The 17,671-nt window shown below is 35.0% G+C and overlaps 2 protein-coding genes across 3 annotated transcripts in view; both read left to right on the top strand.

Annotated features, from left to right (window-relative positions):
* The first annotated feature begins 505 nt into the window (after window positions 1-505).
* Window positions 506-1,416, top strand: LOC135849465 (ATPase inhibitor A, mitochondrial-like). The gene is made up of 3 exons (XM_065369915.1): window positions 506-680; window positions 921-1,053; window positions 1,139-1,416. The coding sequence occupies exons 1-3, from the start codon at window positions 625-627 to the stop codon at window positions 1,274-1,276; spliced, it is 327 nt and encodes a 108-aa protein (XP_065225987.1). The 5' UTR covers window positions 506-624; the 3' UTR covers window positions 1,277-1,416.
* A 1,970-nt stretch (window positions 1,417-3,386) lies between these two features.
* Window positions 3,387-17,671, top strand: part of LOC135849462 (chorion peroxidase-like) — a 31,803-nt gene continuing 17,518 nt past the window's right edge. Inside the window, exons 1-7 of one of the 2 annotated variants that reach the window (XM_065369913.1) lie at window positions 3,387-3,870; window positions 3,943-4,223; window positions 11,879-12,043; window positions 12,344-12,420; window positions 12,911-13,001; window positions 13,104-13,295; window positions 13,406-13,602. In XM_065369913.1, coding sequence (XP_065225985.1) covers window positions 11,967-12,043; window positions 12,344-12,420; window positions 12,911-13,001; window positions 13,104-13,295; window positions 13,406-13,602 — 634 coding nt within the window. In that variant the 5' untranslated portion in view covers window positions 3,387-3,870; window positions 3,943-4,223; window positions 11,879-11,966. Of the gene's footprint in view, window positions 3,871-3,942; window positions 4,224-4,259; window positions 4,898-11,878; window positions 12,044-12,343; window positions 12,421-12,910; window positions 13,002-13,103; window positions 13,296-13,405; window positions 13,603-17,671 lie in introns of those variants that run through there. The other variant, XM_065369912.1, reaches the window with a different exon arrangement.

Below are 17,671 nucleotides of genomic sequence, written 5' to 3'. Positions count from 1 at the left end.
ATGAGATCTAAAGGTCAAGTTCGTATCAACTAATGAGTTGAAATGCACCTTGCAAATAGCTCAAGAACGTTCGCTTGTTTTTAGAAAATATGTAACTATTTTTGGACTTCGACTTCAATTTTCCCTGGGCGATCATTTGATTGATTCAGCCATTACATCAACTTTGGGAAAATGAAAGTAGACTTGTGAAATTCTAATTGTTCGTGGTTCTCGGTTCACTGAAGTTGCAGTTTAATTTTCCAATTTTTTATTACAACGATAACTGAAGAAAACGAGTGTTAGATTCAATTTCGATTTTTAATTAGTCATTTATAATCTCGATTGATGAGACTAATTCGTATATTTCGTAGAAAGAAATAAAAATAAAATAATTTTGAACCTTTTAGTTTTTTTTTATCATCTTTGGTAATGAACTGCTGATTCTTGTTCGAATTCAATGAACGAAATAGCCCGTAATCTTGTTGACATTGAGCTGAAAATTGTGCGAAAGCAAGATCCTTGACATTTACTTATCTAAATGATACAAAAGTGATGAATTTTGGATACAAATTGCAAATTTTGGCTGAAAGTTTCCTGCATTTCTTTTTATAATTTTAGTTATTGTAAAGTGAAATAATTTATAAAATGAATCAGTTGAAGTCCTTAAACAGATTGGTTTCGCAAAGAGGCATATTCATGAGGTAAGCCATTTCAAAATATCTCGTAACTTCAACCCCGAGCATTTCTGAACATGAACACCTAAAATTTTCAATAGACCATATTCACTGACCGATGGGTTTTGTCGACGAGTAATATTCTGTTCTAAATTCTACGACGAATCAAATATCATCTATTTTGTAAATTTACTCGAAATATTCCCATCATATCACACAACACACCTTATTGAAATTCTTTTCTCATCGTAAACTTTGTGATTTCAGTGCTAGTCAATTCTCTTCAGAACTTGGCAGCGGTGCCGGTAAAGGAGGCGGCGGCGGTGGAACTATCCGCGAAGCCGGTGGATCTTTCGGTAAACGTGAAGCTGCAGCCGAAGAGCAATACTTTCGTAAATTAGTAAGTACTCGTAGTATCGAAACGAAAACAAACACTGCCTAATTACTCGTACGTCAGTTTCACTAATACATGGCTTATTTTGCAGCAAGCTGATCAACTTCATCAGTTGAAAGATCACATGTCCGATGAAATATCGTTCCACGAAGATCAAATCAAGAGACATCAAGAAGCTCTTGAAAAAGCCAAGAAATCATTCGCCGATTTAGAAAAGGCCAAAAAGTAATTCTTCGTACGAGTTTCGTAGGATGTCAGTTCAATCTATTCTTTGGTATTTTTAATCCGCGGTTTTTTCTCCTCGTTCTGTGAAATTGGTTAATACACGTTAACGTTATGTATATAAGTAATAAAATATTTTAAATTTAATATCGTATTACCGTATTAATTTTCGTTTTGTTTTCCATTGTACTAGACTACGTCATCACGAAGACAAATGTTTTGCTCGGTTTCAAAATATTACATCATGCATTGCTCTTTTTACGACGACGTTTCAGACGTGTGTTAGTGAACTACGATTTATTTTCTTTCGTGTCTTACGTGTTGCTACAAACAAAAGAATTTACGATTCACCGACAATCTTCGGACATGAAGGAATGAAGTGAACTGAATTGAACGGTTTTATTTTTCGTTAGTCATCTCGATCGTATAAGAGTTTTGTTTATGTGTCAAGTTTCATGAACACTGACCAATTGACCAGCTGATTATTTTTTTTACCGAGCTGAATACCTGCGATTATGTAATTTTTTCGATTCATTCGATAAGTAGATTTCTTGTTCTTGTCAATTCAAATATCTCGTTTCCGCAGCTGCTGTTGAACGATTATCGATGCAGTTTTTGACACATGTTATGAAAGGTTTGAATAATCGTATGGATTAGAGACTATAGTTCTTTATTCGTTCGGCAGCTCTAAATATCAGAAAAGCTGACGTACCTACGTCGTTCGAGAAATCTTCGTAATACGTAGACGTAGACGTAGACGTACATCCTATTACAACGATATATTCTAGTTCAATCGGAAATAAAATTAATAATTTTCATCTGTAGATATAATATATATTTGAAAATATTCTACAGAATAAATTGATTCGTGTAGAGAAATTAGATAATAATCATCGACTAAAATATGAAAAAAAACGATGATAATTGAATTTTCATTCGGAACCTACTCGAAATCTTTAAAAAAAAATACCAATTTGATTCACCTCCGGTAGGTAACTAGAACTAGAGCATTTTATTACTCGTAGCCTATGTACGTTCGTTGACAAGCGTACCTACGATTTTTTAATATTAAATATTTTGACATGCATAATGTCGTAATTTTCATACATATAATTTACTATATGCTCACACGTTAGATGAGCATCGATTTTAAACAGTTTTTTTTTTCTCTCATTACCTCAACTTCGTGTATACTTATTTTACATTGATACACGTAATACATGATTGGTTATTAACGTTGTTTCCAGTGATTGAAACATGGTTCAATTTCCTTCACGATGAAGAATAATTTACAGACCGTGAAAATATATGAAATAATCAAACGCTATTAGCCTAACTACCTTTATTGTAAAAATTTCAAGATTAAAAATCTATCTATGCACCTCATCTCTCCGGTCTCCTTGCGTTTAATAAATACGTAAACCGGTTCCTATAACGTAGGTACTTTTCTCTCTCTGTCTTATTTTTGGAAAATTGAGAACTCGGACATGCATTTGACATCCTATGTTTTTCATCTACTGCCTCGTCGTCTTAACGATGCGAATTTTCACCGTAGGTAATTATGCAACGGGAAATCAACAAAATAACATAGAATATTATCCAAACCATGACTAAATGGTTTAGCATATTACACATAATTATGTAATTGCTCAAAAACAACAATCTTTGCGCCCAAAGTTGATCGGTTTTTTTTACGTGACATTCGCCAGTGTTTTACCACAACTATCTGGTAAGTGACTACCTCGTTCAAAAGTCTTTTTAGACCAGAAAAATTTGCCATTATTTGGTAAACTGTTCGCTTTTAATATCGTAAACCGCTATATAGATGTTGTTAATATGGTTTACGCCTCAACGAGCCTATCTACGTGATCGTTGGTCATCGTATAGTATAAGTCGATTTCTATTTTTCTGAAATGGTAAAATTATTAATTTTTTGAAGACTGTAGATGTAAGTGGATATTTTCTATTTGAGTTACAGTCTTCTGGTTACAAAATGCAAATATTTGAAAGATGTTGTTGTAGAAAGAGAAACATGCCAGCATTTTTGAAGAGTAAATGAACTGACGATGAGTATAGTGAGTCAGAATATACGAGTAGGGTTGAATATCGAATTCAATTCTATACAAAATAACAAGCAAAACTTTATCAAAAGATGTTCATTTATTATTCGACATCATTAGTGATCTTATCGGCGACATTTTCATCGATAATATTCGTAATTTTGATGATTCATGAACGCAGAATGAATAAAAGATAAAAATGTCAGGGAGAAAAGGGTTCACAACAATACATTTTACGTGATAAGTTGGCAACACTTATTAACAGAAGGGTGCAAAATGTACATTTTTAGATCTGCGTTGGGTGCAACAGTTTATTTATATTCAAAGTGGCGAATTCGCTTACTTGTTGCATTCTTTTATTTCTTTTGATATCTTTCAATTAATTATTCTCGAATGTTTAATTGTAAAAATAATAATTTTTTCGTCTCGGGTTACTGTACTTCGTGATTCATCCCTTCGGTGCAACAGAATAGTCAATTTCGCAGGTGTTCAACGAGTTTCCCAGAAGGTGTTTGATGTTTCCAGTGAAACGAACAATGGAGTTTGTAAACTTTTAATTTACTTGCTATAATTATGATTTTCGATTGTAAAATGTGTTCTATGCCTTTTTAAGGTTCCTTTTGGTGGAATTCCTTCTATCTGCGATTTCGGTTCAGTCCAACGCTCGCTGTCCAGCTTCCAGACTCCAGAGCTCTGTTTGTTTACATTCCAAGGAGCTTCGTCGACTCGTCGTGTTTCTTCCCTTTCGAGTAAATTTATGTAAATTTTCGTAACTCGGTAGTGTCAATGACCCAATGAGAATTATTACATGTATTCAAGAATTCTACGTTCGATATTCCACATCCACATCGAATTCGGATCACCGGAAATTGATTTTTGAAGACTACTGCTATGGTAAGCCATTTTTGCAATGTTCTGTTGTGTTTTCAATTAGGTACTCGAAACACCGATGCGATCAGTTTTCCATAAATTTCATTACCAACTACAAACGAATGTATTTACGGTTTTGGTGAAAATCACTTATTCGAGGTGCCTCGTGCTATACAAATCTATTACCAATCAATCGACGTACGGTTCGACATCAGCAACGTATCTATCTGGTGAATTTTTACTGCTACCGAATTTTCACATGGTTATTAAATGCGCTTTCTACCTATCAATATTTTTCATCGGCGGGGTGTCGTGTATTCTATTACCTACTGTTAGTGATACTCATTTCAACTACAAGTACCAATCGCACTCGTCTGTCGCCTCCATTCATCAGCGAACCCCACTTTATACCGAAATTATCGACTGTTTTATGCGAATTAAGAGACCGCCGGAGTACTGGAAGTCGATACATTACCAACCTGTATTCAATTTATTGTCTAATAAACCACACGAATCCGGTAATCGACGACGGTGTAGTGTATTTTACTTTTTTAATGATTAGTGGAGTCGATGAATTCGTGATTTGAGTATTCGTTGTTACGTTTGTGAGAGTGAGTTCGGTTTTGGTTTTGTTTTGATATGTGATATTGTCGATTTGGTTTATTTTTTTATTTATCGTCGTTAGAAATGAAATCCAGGTAGGTAGACGATGTTTACGTGATGTTTTCAATAATTTTTGGTCGTTTTTTTGAAAATTCGATGAAAATTGATGATTCTCCTGTATAGATGAAAGTGATTACTTTTGAATTGAGTGGCATAAGCTGAACTCTGGGAAAACAAAACATGCTCATTTTACTTACCCTTAGATACTATACTAAATAAGTGAAAACTACGCATAAGCACAGTATAGCAAGATTTCGTAATTTTTTCATTGCTTTTTTGATTGACAATTGACAAATTTTCAACTTTTTAAGATAGATTTTTACCTTTTTTTTAATTTTTTTTTTTAATGAGAAGAAATGTACCTACCTGAATGAGTTACTCAACGAATACTTACCTATCATCAGCAGTAGGTATTCTTTATTATTGGATTCCGAATGTAAAATTTAAAGATTCGAGGAATTTTCAGTTTCATTTGGTCAATTTTATTTTTACAAATTGAAACAGATCTCAACTTGTGATACCCTGAGCTTATTATTAATTTTTATTTTTCTCGAAAATTAGTTTTCAATTGAAATGTACACCAATACGTAATAATAGTTGAATGAAAATGAGAAAAAAATGCTGCATTTGAGTTTTGTTTTTTAATTTTTTCAGTGAAATATTTTTTTCGAAGATTTTTGTTAATGAACCCACAAATTTTGAATTATAACAACTTGAATGAATTTTTTAACATCTCTAACAAGACAAAAGTTATGAAATGAACATTCGATTCAGACTCTATCGTTTCTGAAAAACCGAGAGGAAGTCCGAAAATTTGTTTGAAAATTGAATTTTTTAAAGTAAAATTGAAGTAATTAATATTCAACAATTAGGTATGTTTTGGTTCGAGGTTTTTGGAACTGAGTGATGGTGGGGGTGGGGTGAATTGATTCCTTAAAAATGATGAAAATCAGCATTTCCTTCATTTTTGATCATTTTGTGATAATAACGACTCCTTTTTTAGATTAATTGGATTGTGGAGGTTGTTAAAATTGAGGGGTTAAACGGAAATGGGGCCTTTGTCAATTTGTTTTATGATTTTTACGATTTTGAATACTTACCTGGACAAAAAAAAATTCAATAGGCAAACATTTTTCAATTTTTTTTTCTTCATGAAAGAGCAATTTTATATGGTACAATTATTTCATTAAAATTTTTCATCTATTCAGAAATGTAAAAATTAGAAAAATAAAAAAAATTGACAAAGGTCCCTTTTCCATTCAACCCCTCAATTATTCACCTAAGCCAAGAATTTTTGAGTGAATAAAAATAATCAGTCTGATCTGAGACACGAGGAACTTGAAATGGGCTGAAAAAAAGAGATTAAATAATCCCAAATTTTTTTCATCTTTTTTGATGTTCTGCACAATTTTTTCAAAGCTGAAAAAGTTAACGAGGCTGCAAAATTTCCTCTGATGAGCGTTATGATGTCAATAAAACGATTCCTTGAGAGTGAGGTTCGCCTTTTTTTTGTGTACTTTTTGAGTCAAAAAAGTAGATGTGATGTCAAAAGTGGTCAATGAGAAGTGATGAAAATAAATACTAGTTTTCGAAATTTTCAGCAGATTGACCCCCCCCCCCCCCCCCATCAAAGTTTGTCTTTAGACCCTAATACTACATTTAGTCGAAAAAGTTCTCGAATTAAAACAGAAGTACCTACTGATGCGAATTTCGAATAGTCAATAAATTTTTTTAACAGTGTTGGCGAGAATTTCAGGAATTTGAATTTAGGAGATGAATCTTAATAATTATGATGATGAAAAATTTCAGAATTTTCCATCCCTCGTAATTTCTTATATGAATTTATGTGGTTAAATGCACACGAAAGAAATGATTTTTAAACTTCTTTAATTTCAATTCCTGTCTGGATACTGATTCAAACCACATTTTGTAGACAAGTGGGAAAATTTTTTGCATTTTTGCTTCACATGTTTCCTATTCAGTTCCGCATCAGATGAATGATTATTGTTTTTTACACGTGTTGATTTATGTACATACCTACCTACACTCTCTTTTATTAAATGTCCAAGATGCCATATTATAAAAATAATCCGGAAAATACTTTTGTAATTTAACCGCCGTCACGTGGTTTGTGTCAAATTAACCGCATATAGCTAGCTTCTTAATTAAGTGTAAGTATTTGTGGTTTTTTTATGCTGCAATGATTCTTTGATTACCTATGTGAAAGAGAATTATCGCCTGAAAAGTGTATGTACAAGATGGAATTTAATTCGAAATTCCCCTCGAAGGGACGACATTTTTTTTGAATTTTCATGAGCTTTTTTGATGTAAGTACATATAAGTATAGGTGTAGATTTCAAACATGTAGTCGTTATTTTTTAAAATCATTTTGATGCAAATTTTTTTATGAATTCATTTGGTCAGAGAATGGTAATGCAGGCTGTCAGTTTACCTAGCAGGGGAGTACGATCATAATTTAGATTGAGTCCTGGTCATGCAATTTTTTATCAACTTCTTTGCACGTTTGAGATTTTTTTAATCCTTAAACTTTGAAATTCGTGTGAGTTGAGCATGAGGAATTACTTCACCAATTGACGAGATGCGTGAAAGGAGGAGGTAAGAATCTCAAAAATTCTCCATTTTGGACATTTTACCGCGTTACTTACCTTTTTTGCTTTAAAACCAAAACGAAGGTTGTGAACGTTGAAATTTTTGAAAATGGCAAAAATTTGCTTCATTCATTGCTTCTAAATTTTTTCAACATGTTTGGTGCCTCGCATAATCATTAGAATTGAAAAACTCAACGTGCCAATAAAGTTTTCAAAATTAAAAAAAATACTGATTTAAAAAATTTTGTAAAATTTCAAGCCTTCTATTTTCCCCTTTTTCATCTCCCCTCCACTCCCTCCCCCTCCACTCCTAAATCATCGTGGATTTCAAAGAGTAAATCGTCCCATTGAGTTTTGGTATTTTTTCAACCAGCATTTGTTCACTTTTTGAGCTATGTATGTATTTTGGAGAATTCAAACTTCAGCAGCTTCCCATCCTGAGCAAAGTAGATGACTTTGTGAGGGAAGGGGGAAATCAGTTCAGAAGTTCTCATAATAGGTATAGTTCTTTCCTTCAAAATAAGACAATTTTGTGATCATATGCCTAAAAAATGATGTAATTTAGAACAACTACGTAATTGATCGTGGGGGAGGGGAGGGAATTGTAAACAAATTTTCGAACCACATGAACCTTTATGTCAATCTTCGAGCTTTCATCGTGGAGGTTAAACATTGACCTGAAAATTTTCAATTTTATTCCATGACTTGTTGAGGTTATTTATAGGTCATTAAGTATACTTTTTGCTGGACTCCATCAAATTTCAAGAGGGAAAAAAATGAAAAATTCTCATTAAGAGGTTTGAAAATTTGAAATTTTCACTGCATCTTGTTTGGAGGTCATTTGACCAACATTTTTTGCTGCAATTTAACAAACAAAAAAAAAATGAAAATGAAAATCGACGAAGGTATTCTAATTCCAACATTTTTAATATTTTGATTTCAAATTTTCTGCCAATTTGCTTCGTACATATTTATACAATTTGATTTTTTTGTGTGTATGTATATTTTTTTTTCCAATTTTTGTCATTTATTGATTGAAACTGGAGACGAACTGGCCTATGATGTTGACTGGTGAGTGGCGATCCCCAAAGGCTCCGAGGTCCGAGACACCTTTAAACATGAATTTTTACTAGCTTAGCCCTCACTTCGCTCGGGTCTGTTTGCTTTTCTTTTATTTCAAAACTGGAACTTTCAATATTATGGTACACAATATTCAAATTCTAAAAATGTAGAGTCAAAAAAGTAGACTCAATGACTCATCATAAAAAACAACATTTTTTCGTTCAGGCTCTCGTGTTTTTTTTTCAAATTGAACTTTTAAAAAAATATATCATTCCAATGAAAAATTTTCACCTGAATAAACATTTTTTTTTCACTTATCAAAACAAGCTTTTACCCTCGCTTCATTCGGGTCTGTTTGCTTTTCAGTTTCAAAATTAAAATTTTTAGGAATACTCGTCATTGAAATTCTAAAATTTTGGATAAAAAGAAATGAACCAATTTCATCTTAAAAACTCGTAATTTTATTCGGCAAAATTGGAGTATTTTCTCATACCAGTCGGCAAATTTTCAATCACCACGTACCTCCCCCCCTCCCCTCATTCAATCAAAAAACTCCAGTTTTTTTCTTGTCAGGTTGACGTATTTCCGAGACATTGAGTAAAAAATCAATTGTACAACTCGCATTTTAGTATCCGAAGCTAAGAAAGAAGCAGGAGGAGAATGATTTTGAGAGGTGGGGGTAAAATTTTGAGGATCCCGTTCGGTACATCTGCCAGGGGCCACCAACCAACCAACCAACCAACCCAGTTCGCGCCCGATTAAAACTTCAATTTCTGTTCGTTTTCTGGTATACTTATTTGAGAATCTTTTTATTTTTCATTTTTTTTTTGGAATTTTTGCAATTGTCGAGATTTTATAAAAAAAGATTTCCCCAAATCTCGAAGGCATCCTGGAGAGGAAGGATGTAAACGCTTTGAAAACACTCAAACGGGGTGTCCACAAGCCTGGAAAACCTGAAAAAAACAGGGAATTTTGAAAATTTAAAGCACTTCTCACTCAAAAGTCAGAAAATTTTGTAAAAAGTTACTTCAAACAGATTTTTCCATTTCTCATAATGAAAAAATTCACCTTCGCTTTGATCAGGTAATTTTTTCGCTGGCCGGTTTTGTCATAGATTGCCAAATTCCCAGAAAGTCTTGTTTTTTACAAAAATTGTTGAAGTCTTGCATTTTATCAAGTTATGAGTTATGAGTTTGAGTACCTATCATTAATAAATCTCGCTCTTTAGCGCTAAAATGTTTCACTTTTTCGGTAAAGATGGTCAAGAAGATCTGCCTTTTACGGAAATTATTGTGTAAGCCTTGTTTTCTATCAAAAATTATAGCAAAAGTCTCGCTTTTAGCCTAAATTGTCAAGAATTTTCTTCTTTTTTTTTTAAATATGCTAAGAATTGTGTTGCTTTTTGCAGCTGAAAACTCCTACTTTTTTCCAATACTTAATAGTTCTAACCAATGTGTCGTTTGTTCGCCAGAAATTGCTCGAAAAAAAATTTTTCTTTTGCTGAAATTGTCAAAAGTCTCATATTCATTGCCAGAAATCGCAAAAATTCTCAATTTTTGGTCCAAAATGACCAAAAATCGTTTTTTTTGTTAATTAAAAAGTTGCCAAATATTTTGTAGTTCAACTTTTTCTGCAAAATGTACTGCTTTTTGTTGAAATTGAACAAGTTTCTATGGAGTTTCATTTTTAGATTTTAATTAAAAACAAAAAGTTCTGTTTTTTTTTTTTTGATATTTTTTTTTTGCATTAAAAATGTATTGCCTATATTTTGTCACTTTTGTTGGTTACTTTTTTGAGCATTTTAGGTTACTGAAGTCATTTTTTGCGGGAAAAAATGTACGAGCCTTGGAATTTCAAAAAACTATTGGTTTTTAAGTAATGTTGACATTAAAAAAATATATTTCTTTATGAAGTCGTCTTTTTTTTGGATTTGTACATAAATTTTCCAAAGCTTTTGCACTTGCTTCGCTTGGGCCATTTAACATCGTAAAGGCGAAAAGATGAAGAGACAAAAAGGCGGACAGATGGAAAGACAAAAAGACTGGATGAAACTTGAAATGAAATAAAATTTCAGGATTCATATTCACTTCAGTTCAGTATTTAGTTCAGCATTCAGTTGAGTATTCTGTCCAGTTCATCATTCGTTTCAAGTTCCAATGAAGAATGTTTGAGGGTTCAAATAAAAATTTTTCAAAGTTTTTGAAAAATGATGTTCTTCCATTTTGTCTATGCTTGAATGCGAATTATTATTACAACTTTTGTTCTTTTAACAGAACGCCTCTCTTTTTAAAAATTTTGATACCATCGAGCATCGATTGAGCTCAGCACGTTAAAATCTTGATTTTTCCCTCTAAAAAACCAAAAAAAATATTCCCATCAAGTTTAAATAAGGGCCACCCTATTGAGCACACAGTCATGCTTGGAAAAAAAGGGCACAACTGTAGATATATTAACGATATTTTGGAATTCGTGATGTTCGAAAAAATTTGACCCCCTCCCCCACACCTGATCGCATGTGTAATTCATTTTTCAAGAATCTGGAAAATTAGAGAAATTGGTCTGGAAAACCTGGAAAAGTCAGGGAAAATCATTTCCTGAAATGAGTGGACACCCAGCTTCAGTTTTTTTCTTGCCAGGTTGACGTACTTATTTCCGAGAAATTGAGTAGAAAAATCAATTGTTTAACTCGCGTTTTAATATCCGAACCTAGGAAAAAAGCAGGAGGAGAATGATTTTGAGAGGTGAGGACCTCTTTCGGTACATCTGCCTGGGGCCACAACCAACCCAGTTCGCGCCTGATTAAGACTTCAATTTCTGTTTGTTTTCAGACACACCTATTTGAGAATGATTTTTTTTTTTCTTAATTTTTGCAATTAATTATGAAAAAAGATTTTCTCAAATCTCGGAAGGCACCCTGGAGAGGGGAAGGGTGTAAACGTTTTGAAAACGCTCAAATCTTGTGAACCCATTTTTGAGGGAGGAGAAGGAGAAGGAGGAAAGCAAAATCTGAAAATCGCCAAAAATTTTGATTAGGAGATTTTTTGGGAACTACGTGCTTCCTTTTGCTACCCTTTTCATTCTCCAGAAAATGAGTTGTAAAAAAGAGTCATTGTAGCCTGATCTTCTAATATTATACTGCATAGATAAGCGTTTTTGTCTGACAGAAATGAATTTTTTGAAATTCGAAACCGATCTTCAGTTTGGACAGTCTCCTTCTCTAAAATGTAAAATTCCCTACTCGAGGACGTTTGCTATTTTCATGGTTGTTCATTTTTCGCATCTCAGAGAATCAGCGATTTTTCTGCCAATTAGACTTCTTGAAATTTTATCGATGTTATTTTTCAGACAAAATCATATCCACGTGTTGTTATGGATCACAACGACATTGTTGCTGTGCAACGATGTAATATGCATTCAATATACGCCGATTGATATGGAACAGTATTCCGAATGTGCTGTGATTGTTACAAGCCCTCGAGAAGAGTTTTCTCATTCTCACTCATTACGAAGGTATACGTATTATCTGTACCTAATGTTCTAATGTTTACCTATACCTGTAGACTCGTGTAGGTACAATGTATTTAGGCAGGTATTAATGAAAAGAAGGTAAAATTATACAACTCGCACGGTATGGTATGTCGATGTCGATGTCGATGTCGTAACGTGCTATATGCGATGACGACGACATCGACATCGACGCGACGATTAACACGGTGTACCTTTTTACCTATACCTTGCCTACCTACAATGTAGACCATTTTTTTTTTCTTCTCTTTAGTTTCCTTTTAAATTAATACCTAATATTTACAGCGACTTCGATGGTGCGGTTAATTGTATTACGTACGACGCCATCAATCAAGCGTACTTGGACGCTATGAAACGTATCGGTAAGTTTGACACACATGAATCATCGAATTATGAAACGCGCGCCAGTTTTTTACTCTTTCCTTCCTTCGCGTCTCTGTCGTCATTGGACGAGATGGCAAATTTATTGAGATTATTGCGGTGGTAAATTAGTGCGAAAAAAAAGAGCAAAAAAGCAACGCTGACCGGAAATTAGTTCCGAGATAGGTTCGAAGCTCTGCTGGCTCTCTGGTGTAGGTAGAGGATAATTGGTCACGATGATGACAGAACGCGAGCAATGTCGTATGAGGAAAGATAGAGTAGATAGAGATCTCTTTCGCGTGTATAATTATCGATTGGTTATAGAAGATTTTCGTAGTATTTGGCTGAATTACGAGTATTATAGACTATCTGTATTGTATTAGTATTATTATTATCACTGGCACGGCGAAGACGACGACGAGCGTATCGATTAATCTATAAATTATTATTATCTAATTGATCGATATTATGGCGAGATTTTCCTCCTCACAGGTGCTAGTCCGGTTGAAGATATACCACCTCCGCCGGAGATCGCCGATATTGCTCTGGTTTTACTGGAAGTTACACAGCAATTAGCTAAACAGTGAGTTTTGAATGGATGTTCATTGTACATTGTATTATAGATTGCAGAAAAAATAAAGATAATCGCGTATAATGCGGATGTACCTTACCTTTTAACCCGTAGGTATAATTTGAATCAGGAAGACGTCGAATTAGGATTGGCTCAAGTCGATACCCTGAAGACAGCCATCAGAGAAATTTGTCCAGCGTATTTATATTCGATAACATGCCACGCTGGAAAATACCGAAGACACGATGGAATCTGCACCAATATCGAACATCCATCGTGGGGTGCCACGAACACCGTGTTTACGAGGTAAATTATTAATACCTACTCAATGGAAATGTCGTTTCTTATATGTAGCTACTTATGCTGATTGAAAATCTAATGATGAGACGATATAATTTTGTTTTTTTTGAACGCAGACTGATTCCACCTCAGTTCTCCGATTTGGTATCTTCTCCTCGAGTCAGCCTCAGCGGAGCACCCTTGCCCCCGGCTAGAATAGTCTCGAGGACTATTCACGAAGATATTGGGTTTCACGATCATGCTGGCACAACGATGTTGATAGCTTGGGGACAATTCATGGATCACGATCTTACGCTGATGGGGATGCCTTTGGGTATGGATTTTTTAAATCATAATAATATTTACCTACTGGTTGGGCATGGTTTTGCTTACTTACCTGGTTAGTGGTTCCTCGAAGTTGATTTTAATCGCGTGATATGGTCGTTGATTGTTTACTCGCCAATGATATCTCGTCTATAGCTGGAAATAAGTGGTCATTATTACAAATCCTTTGAAGTTCTTGTTTCTTGTAGAAGATAATTCAATAAAAAATGAACGATAAATTTGGTAATTTTTACAATAAACACAAAAAGAACGACAAAAATTAAAAAATTTTCACCAGAAGTTTTTAACAGAATGAATAATAAATTAAGCAATGCCCAAGATAGATAAAAATTAACGAACGACAAATTATGCGATTTCCACGATATTAAATAGAAAATCGAGTTGGTTGGCTTTCGAAACAAAAAAGAGGATTTTTTAGGCATGCAAGGCAAAAATCGGTGCTTTTTGGTCGTTTTGGCAAATTCATAGCAATTTTGGCAAAAATTACGACCATTTGACTATTTTATCAAAAAACTACTTCCATGAGAATTTTGACGAAGAAACATTACAATTTTTCGTCAACTCGCCAAAAATTCACACTCTCTGATAATTTTGATGAAAAACTGGATGTTTTTGACGATTTTAGTAAAAACAGGTTTTTTTGAACAATCTTAGCAAAAACAGAACATTTTGGCAAAAATTGGTCTCTTTTGTTCATAATCTTACAAGAAATGGACATTTTGAAAATTTTGACAAAAATTGACATTTTGTAATAATTGCGCCAATTATAGGTACTTTTTGACTATTTTGCCAAAAATTGACGTTTTTTGACAATTTTTCCCAAAATTGACATTTTTTTGACAAATTTTCCAAAAATTGACACTTTTTGACTTGAACGAATTTCGCAAAAAAAAACCAGAATCTTATGAGCCAATTTGGCAAAAAATACTAGGACTTTTGTTTGGCAATTTGTGGAACATCAAGAGGACTTTTTAAACGCGAAAATCAATTTTTTTGAGATATTGGATATGCGGGGGGGGGGGGAGTACCAAAAATTATACTTTTTTAGGCATGCAAGGCGAAAATCGGTGCTTTTTGGACGTTATTGGCAAATTCTTAGCAATTTTGGCAAAAATTACGACCATTTGACTATTGTATTAAAAAATTGCTTCCATGATAATTTCGACGAAAAAACATTACAATTTTTCGTCAACTCGCCAAAAATTCACACTCTCTGATAATTTTGATGAAAAATTGGATGTTTTTGACGATTTTAGCAAAAACAAGATTTTTTTGAGCAATATTAGCAAAAACAGAACTGTTTGACAATTTTGGCGAAAATTGGCCTCTTTTGTTGATAATCTTACAAGAAATGGGCTCCGTGTGGCCAGCCCCGACCATGTGGGGGTGGGGGTCGAAAATAGTGCCAATCGTTTGTGCTTCGTTTGTGCACGTTTGTGCACTAATTACTTTCGTTTGTGCTCACCCCCTTCATGGCGTATTTGAAGGGAGCCTTGGTCGGGGCTGGGGACACGCAGCCCCGACCATGAAGGGGAGGGGGTTGAAATTAGTGTCAATCGTTTGTGCTTCGTTTGTGCACGTTTGTGCACCAATTGGTTTCGTTTGTGCTTGCTCCCCTACAAAGTGGAAATGGTCGGGGCTGGGGACACGCAGCCCCGACCATGAGGGGGAAGGGGTCGAAAATAGTGCCAATCGTTTGTGCTTCGTTTGTGCACGTTTGTGCACCAATTGGTTTCGTTTGTGCTCGCTCCCCTACAAAGTTGAAATGGTCGGGGCTGGGGACATGCTAATAGGGGGAGCCCATAGGAAGGGCTTTAGAGGAATGAAAACCATACACATCGTTTGTGCTTTTGATGCTGAGGATTGTGCACTCATCAAATTGACCCATTGCGTTCGTTTTGTTATACTTGTAATTAAAAGCGTAATTATTCTTGGTCGGGGCTGGGGACACGCAGCCCCGACCATGAGGGGGAGAGGGTCGAAAATAGTGCCAATCGTTTGTGCTTTGTTTGTGCACGTTTGTGCACCAATTGGTTTCGTTTGTGCTCACTCCCCTACAAAGTTGAAATGGAAGGGGGCTGGAGACACGGGGGTGAAATGGGAATTTTGAGAAAAATAACTATCAATGAGTAGGGTATCGTTTCCATATGATTCGATACCGCTGAGTACGAATATGACCTCAGATTTTCTGCTACACTCACCTACCCCTCTCTAGAACCCCTCAGCGTCCCTCAATTTTCACGATTTTCGAAATAAAGTTTTTTTGATGACATTGGAGTCGTTTTCATATGATTCGATACCGCTGAGCACGAATATGACCTCAGATGTTCTGCTACACTTGCCTACCCCAAATACATGCTTAGGTATTCCAGGAGATCAGTACAGAAGTAAATTTTTGATCACTTTGCAAATGGTACAAAAATTGAACAAAAAAACAATCTTCCAAAGAAAAAAATTCGTGGAACTATATAAACGAAATTCAATGCAATCCTTCATTACGAGCAAAAAGTCCCTCCTCAAAGAGAACTTATTTTTAATACCCTATCCTGATTTTTTTTGCATCGGTCCCCACCCACCCAACCTGTTTTGGGATAAAATGACCCGATTGTATTTTCATGTTTTCTGTCCACCTGGGCAATTGCCATCAAAATCCAAGAACAGTTTTTTGATTCTACTCATTTACTGAGTGGCTAGAAACTTCCAAATATGTAGCTTCTTTTTGAGTTAATTAGTGGTTTGAAAATTTTGTATTCTGAAACCAACACCATCAAAATAACTATTTTAAAAATCGTGAAAATAGAGGGAGGCTGAGGGGCTCTGGAGAGGACTAGGTGATTGTAGCAGAAAATCTGAAGTCATATTCGTGATCGGCGGTATCGAATCATATTAAAACGACACCAATGTCATCAAAATAACTTTATTTCGAAAATTGTGAAAATTGAGGGACGCTGAGGGGTTCTAGAGAGGGGTAGGCCTCTAAAGCCCTTCCTATGGGCTCCCCCTATTAGCATGTCCCCAGCCCCGACCATTTCAACTTTGTAGGGGAGCGAGCACAAACGAAACCAATTGGTGCACAAACGTGCACAAACGAAGCACAAACGATTGGCACTATTTTCGACCCCCACCCCCACATGGTCGGGGCTGGCCACACGGAGCTCAAGAAATGGACATTTTGAAAATTTTGACGAAAATTGACATTTTTTAATAATTGTGCCTATTATAGGTACTTTTTGACTATTTTGCAAAAAATTTATGTTTTTTGACAATTTTTCCCAAAATTAACATTTTTTGGCAAATTTCCTGAAAATTGACACTTTTTGACTTCAACGAATTTGGCAAAAAAAAACAGAATCTTATGAGCCAATTTGGCAAAAAACCAGGACTTTTGTTTGGCAATTTGTGGAACATCAAGAGGACTTTTTAAACGCGAAAATCAATTTTTTTGAGATATGGGGGGGGGAGTACCAAAAATTATACTTGTGTAGGCATGCAAGGCGAAAATCGGTGCTTTTTGGCCCAGTTGGGTGAAAATCTGCTCTTCTGCCTATAAATACGCGGTAAAGAGCAGTTTAATTGGCGTTTTATACTTCAACGCGACTTTAAACTGCTGCCATGCAGCAGATTTTACAGTTTTCAAAATCGCGCTTCAATTCACGGGCGTAATTTGAAGCGTCTTTTTAGGTTGTTACATTTTCTGCACAGCAGAATAAAAATTCTGCTGATAAACACGCCACAAGAATATTGCGTAGCGGATTTTTATCGCGTAAAGCCGCTACGCTTCTAAATTATGTGGCGTATTTTTGCACATTGAAAAAACCAGCCACAAAATACGCTACGCAAATATTTTGTAGCGTATTTAATCGCGTATTTGCTGAAAAACGCGCGTAAATGTGGTATTTTGCGCGTGTGTTATAGGTTAGTATATAAATATTTGTTCTCTTCTACCAAGTTCCCTGGTGGAGTAGGTAGCAAGGAGTCCGCTTACAGATCCGGGGACCCGAGTTCGATCCCCGCTAGTGCCGAAAAATTTTTCAAGAATATTTATCAATGGCAGATTT

Source organism: Planococcus citri, chromosome 5 (genome assembly GCF_950023065.1).
Source record: "Planococcus citri chromosome 5, ihPlaCitr1.1, whole genome shotgun sequence".
Lineage (NCBI taxonomy): Eukaryota > Metazoa > Arthropoda > Insecta > Hemiptera > Pseudococcidae > Planococcus > Planococcus citri.
This window is presented reverse-complemented; position numbering and strand designations above follow the sequence as displayed.

Excerpts from the sequence above, each read along its gene's own strand:
- LOC135849465 (XM_065369915.1), top strand. The coding sequence starts at position 625 with ATGAATCAGTTGAAGTCCTTAAACAGATTGGTTTCGCAAAGAGGCATA. Across the intron at positions 681-920 it reads CAAAGAGGCATATTCATGAG|TGCTAGTCAATTCTCTTCAG; the intron begins GTAAGCCATTTC and ends TTGTGATTTCAG. Across the intron at positions 1,054-1,138 it reads AGCAATACTTTCGTAAATTA|CAAGCTGATCAACTTCATCA; the intron begins GTAAGTACTCGT and ends CTTATTTTGCAG.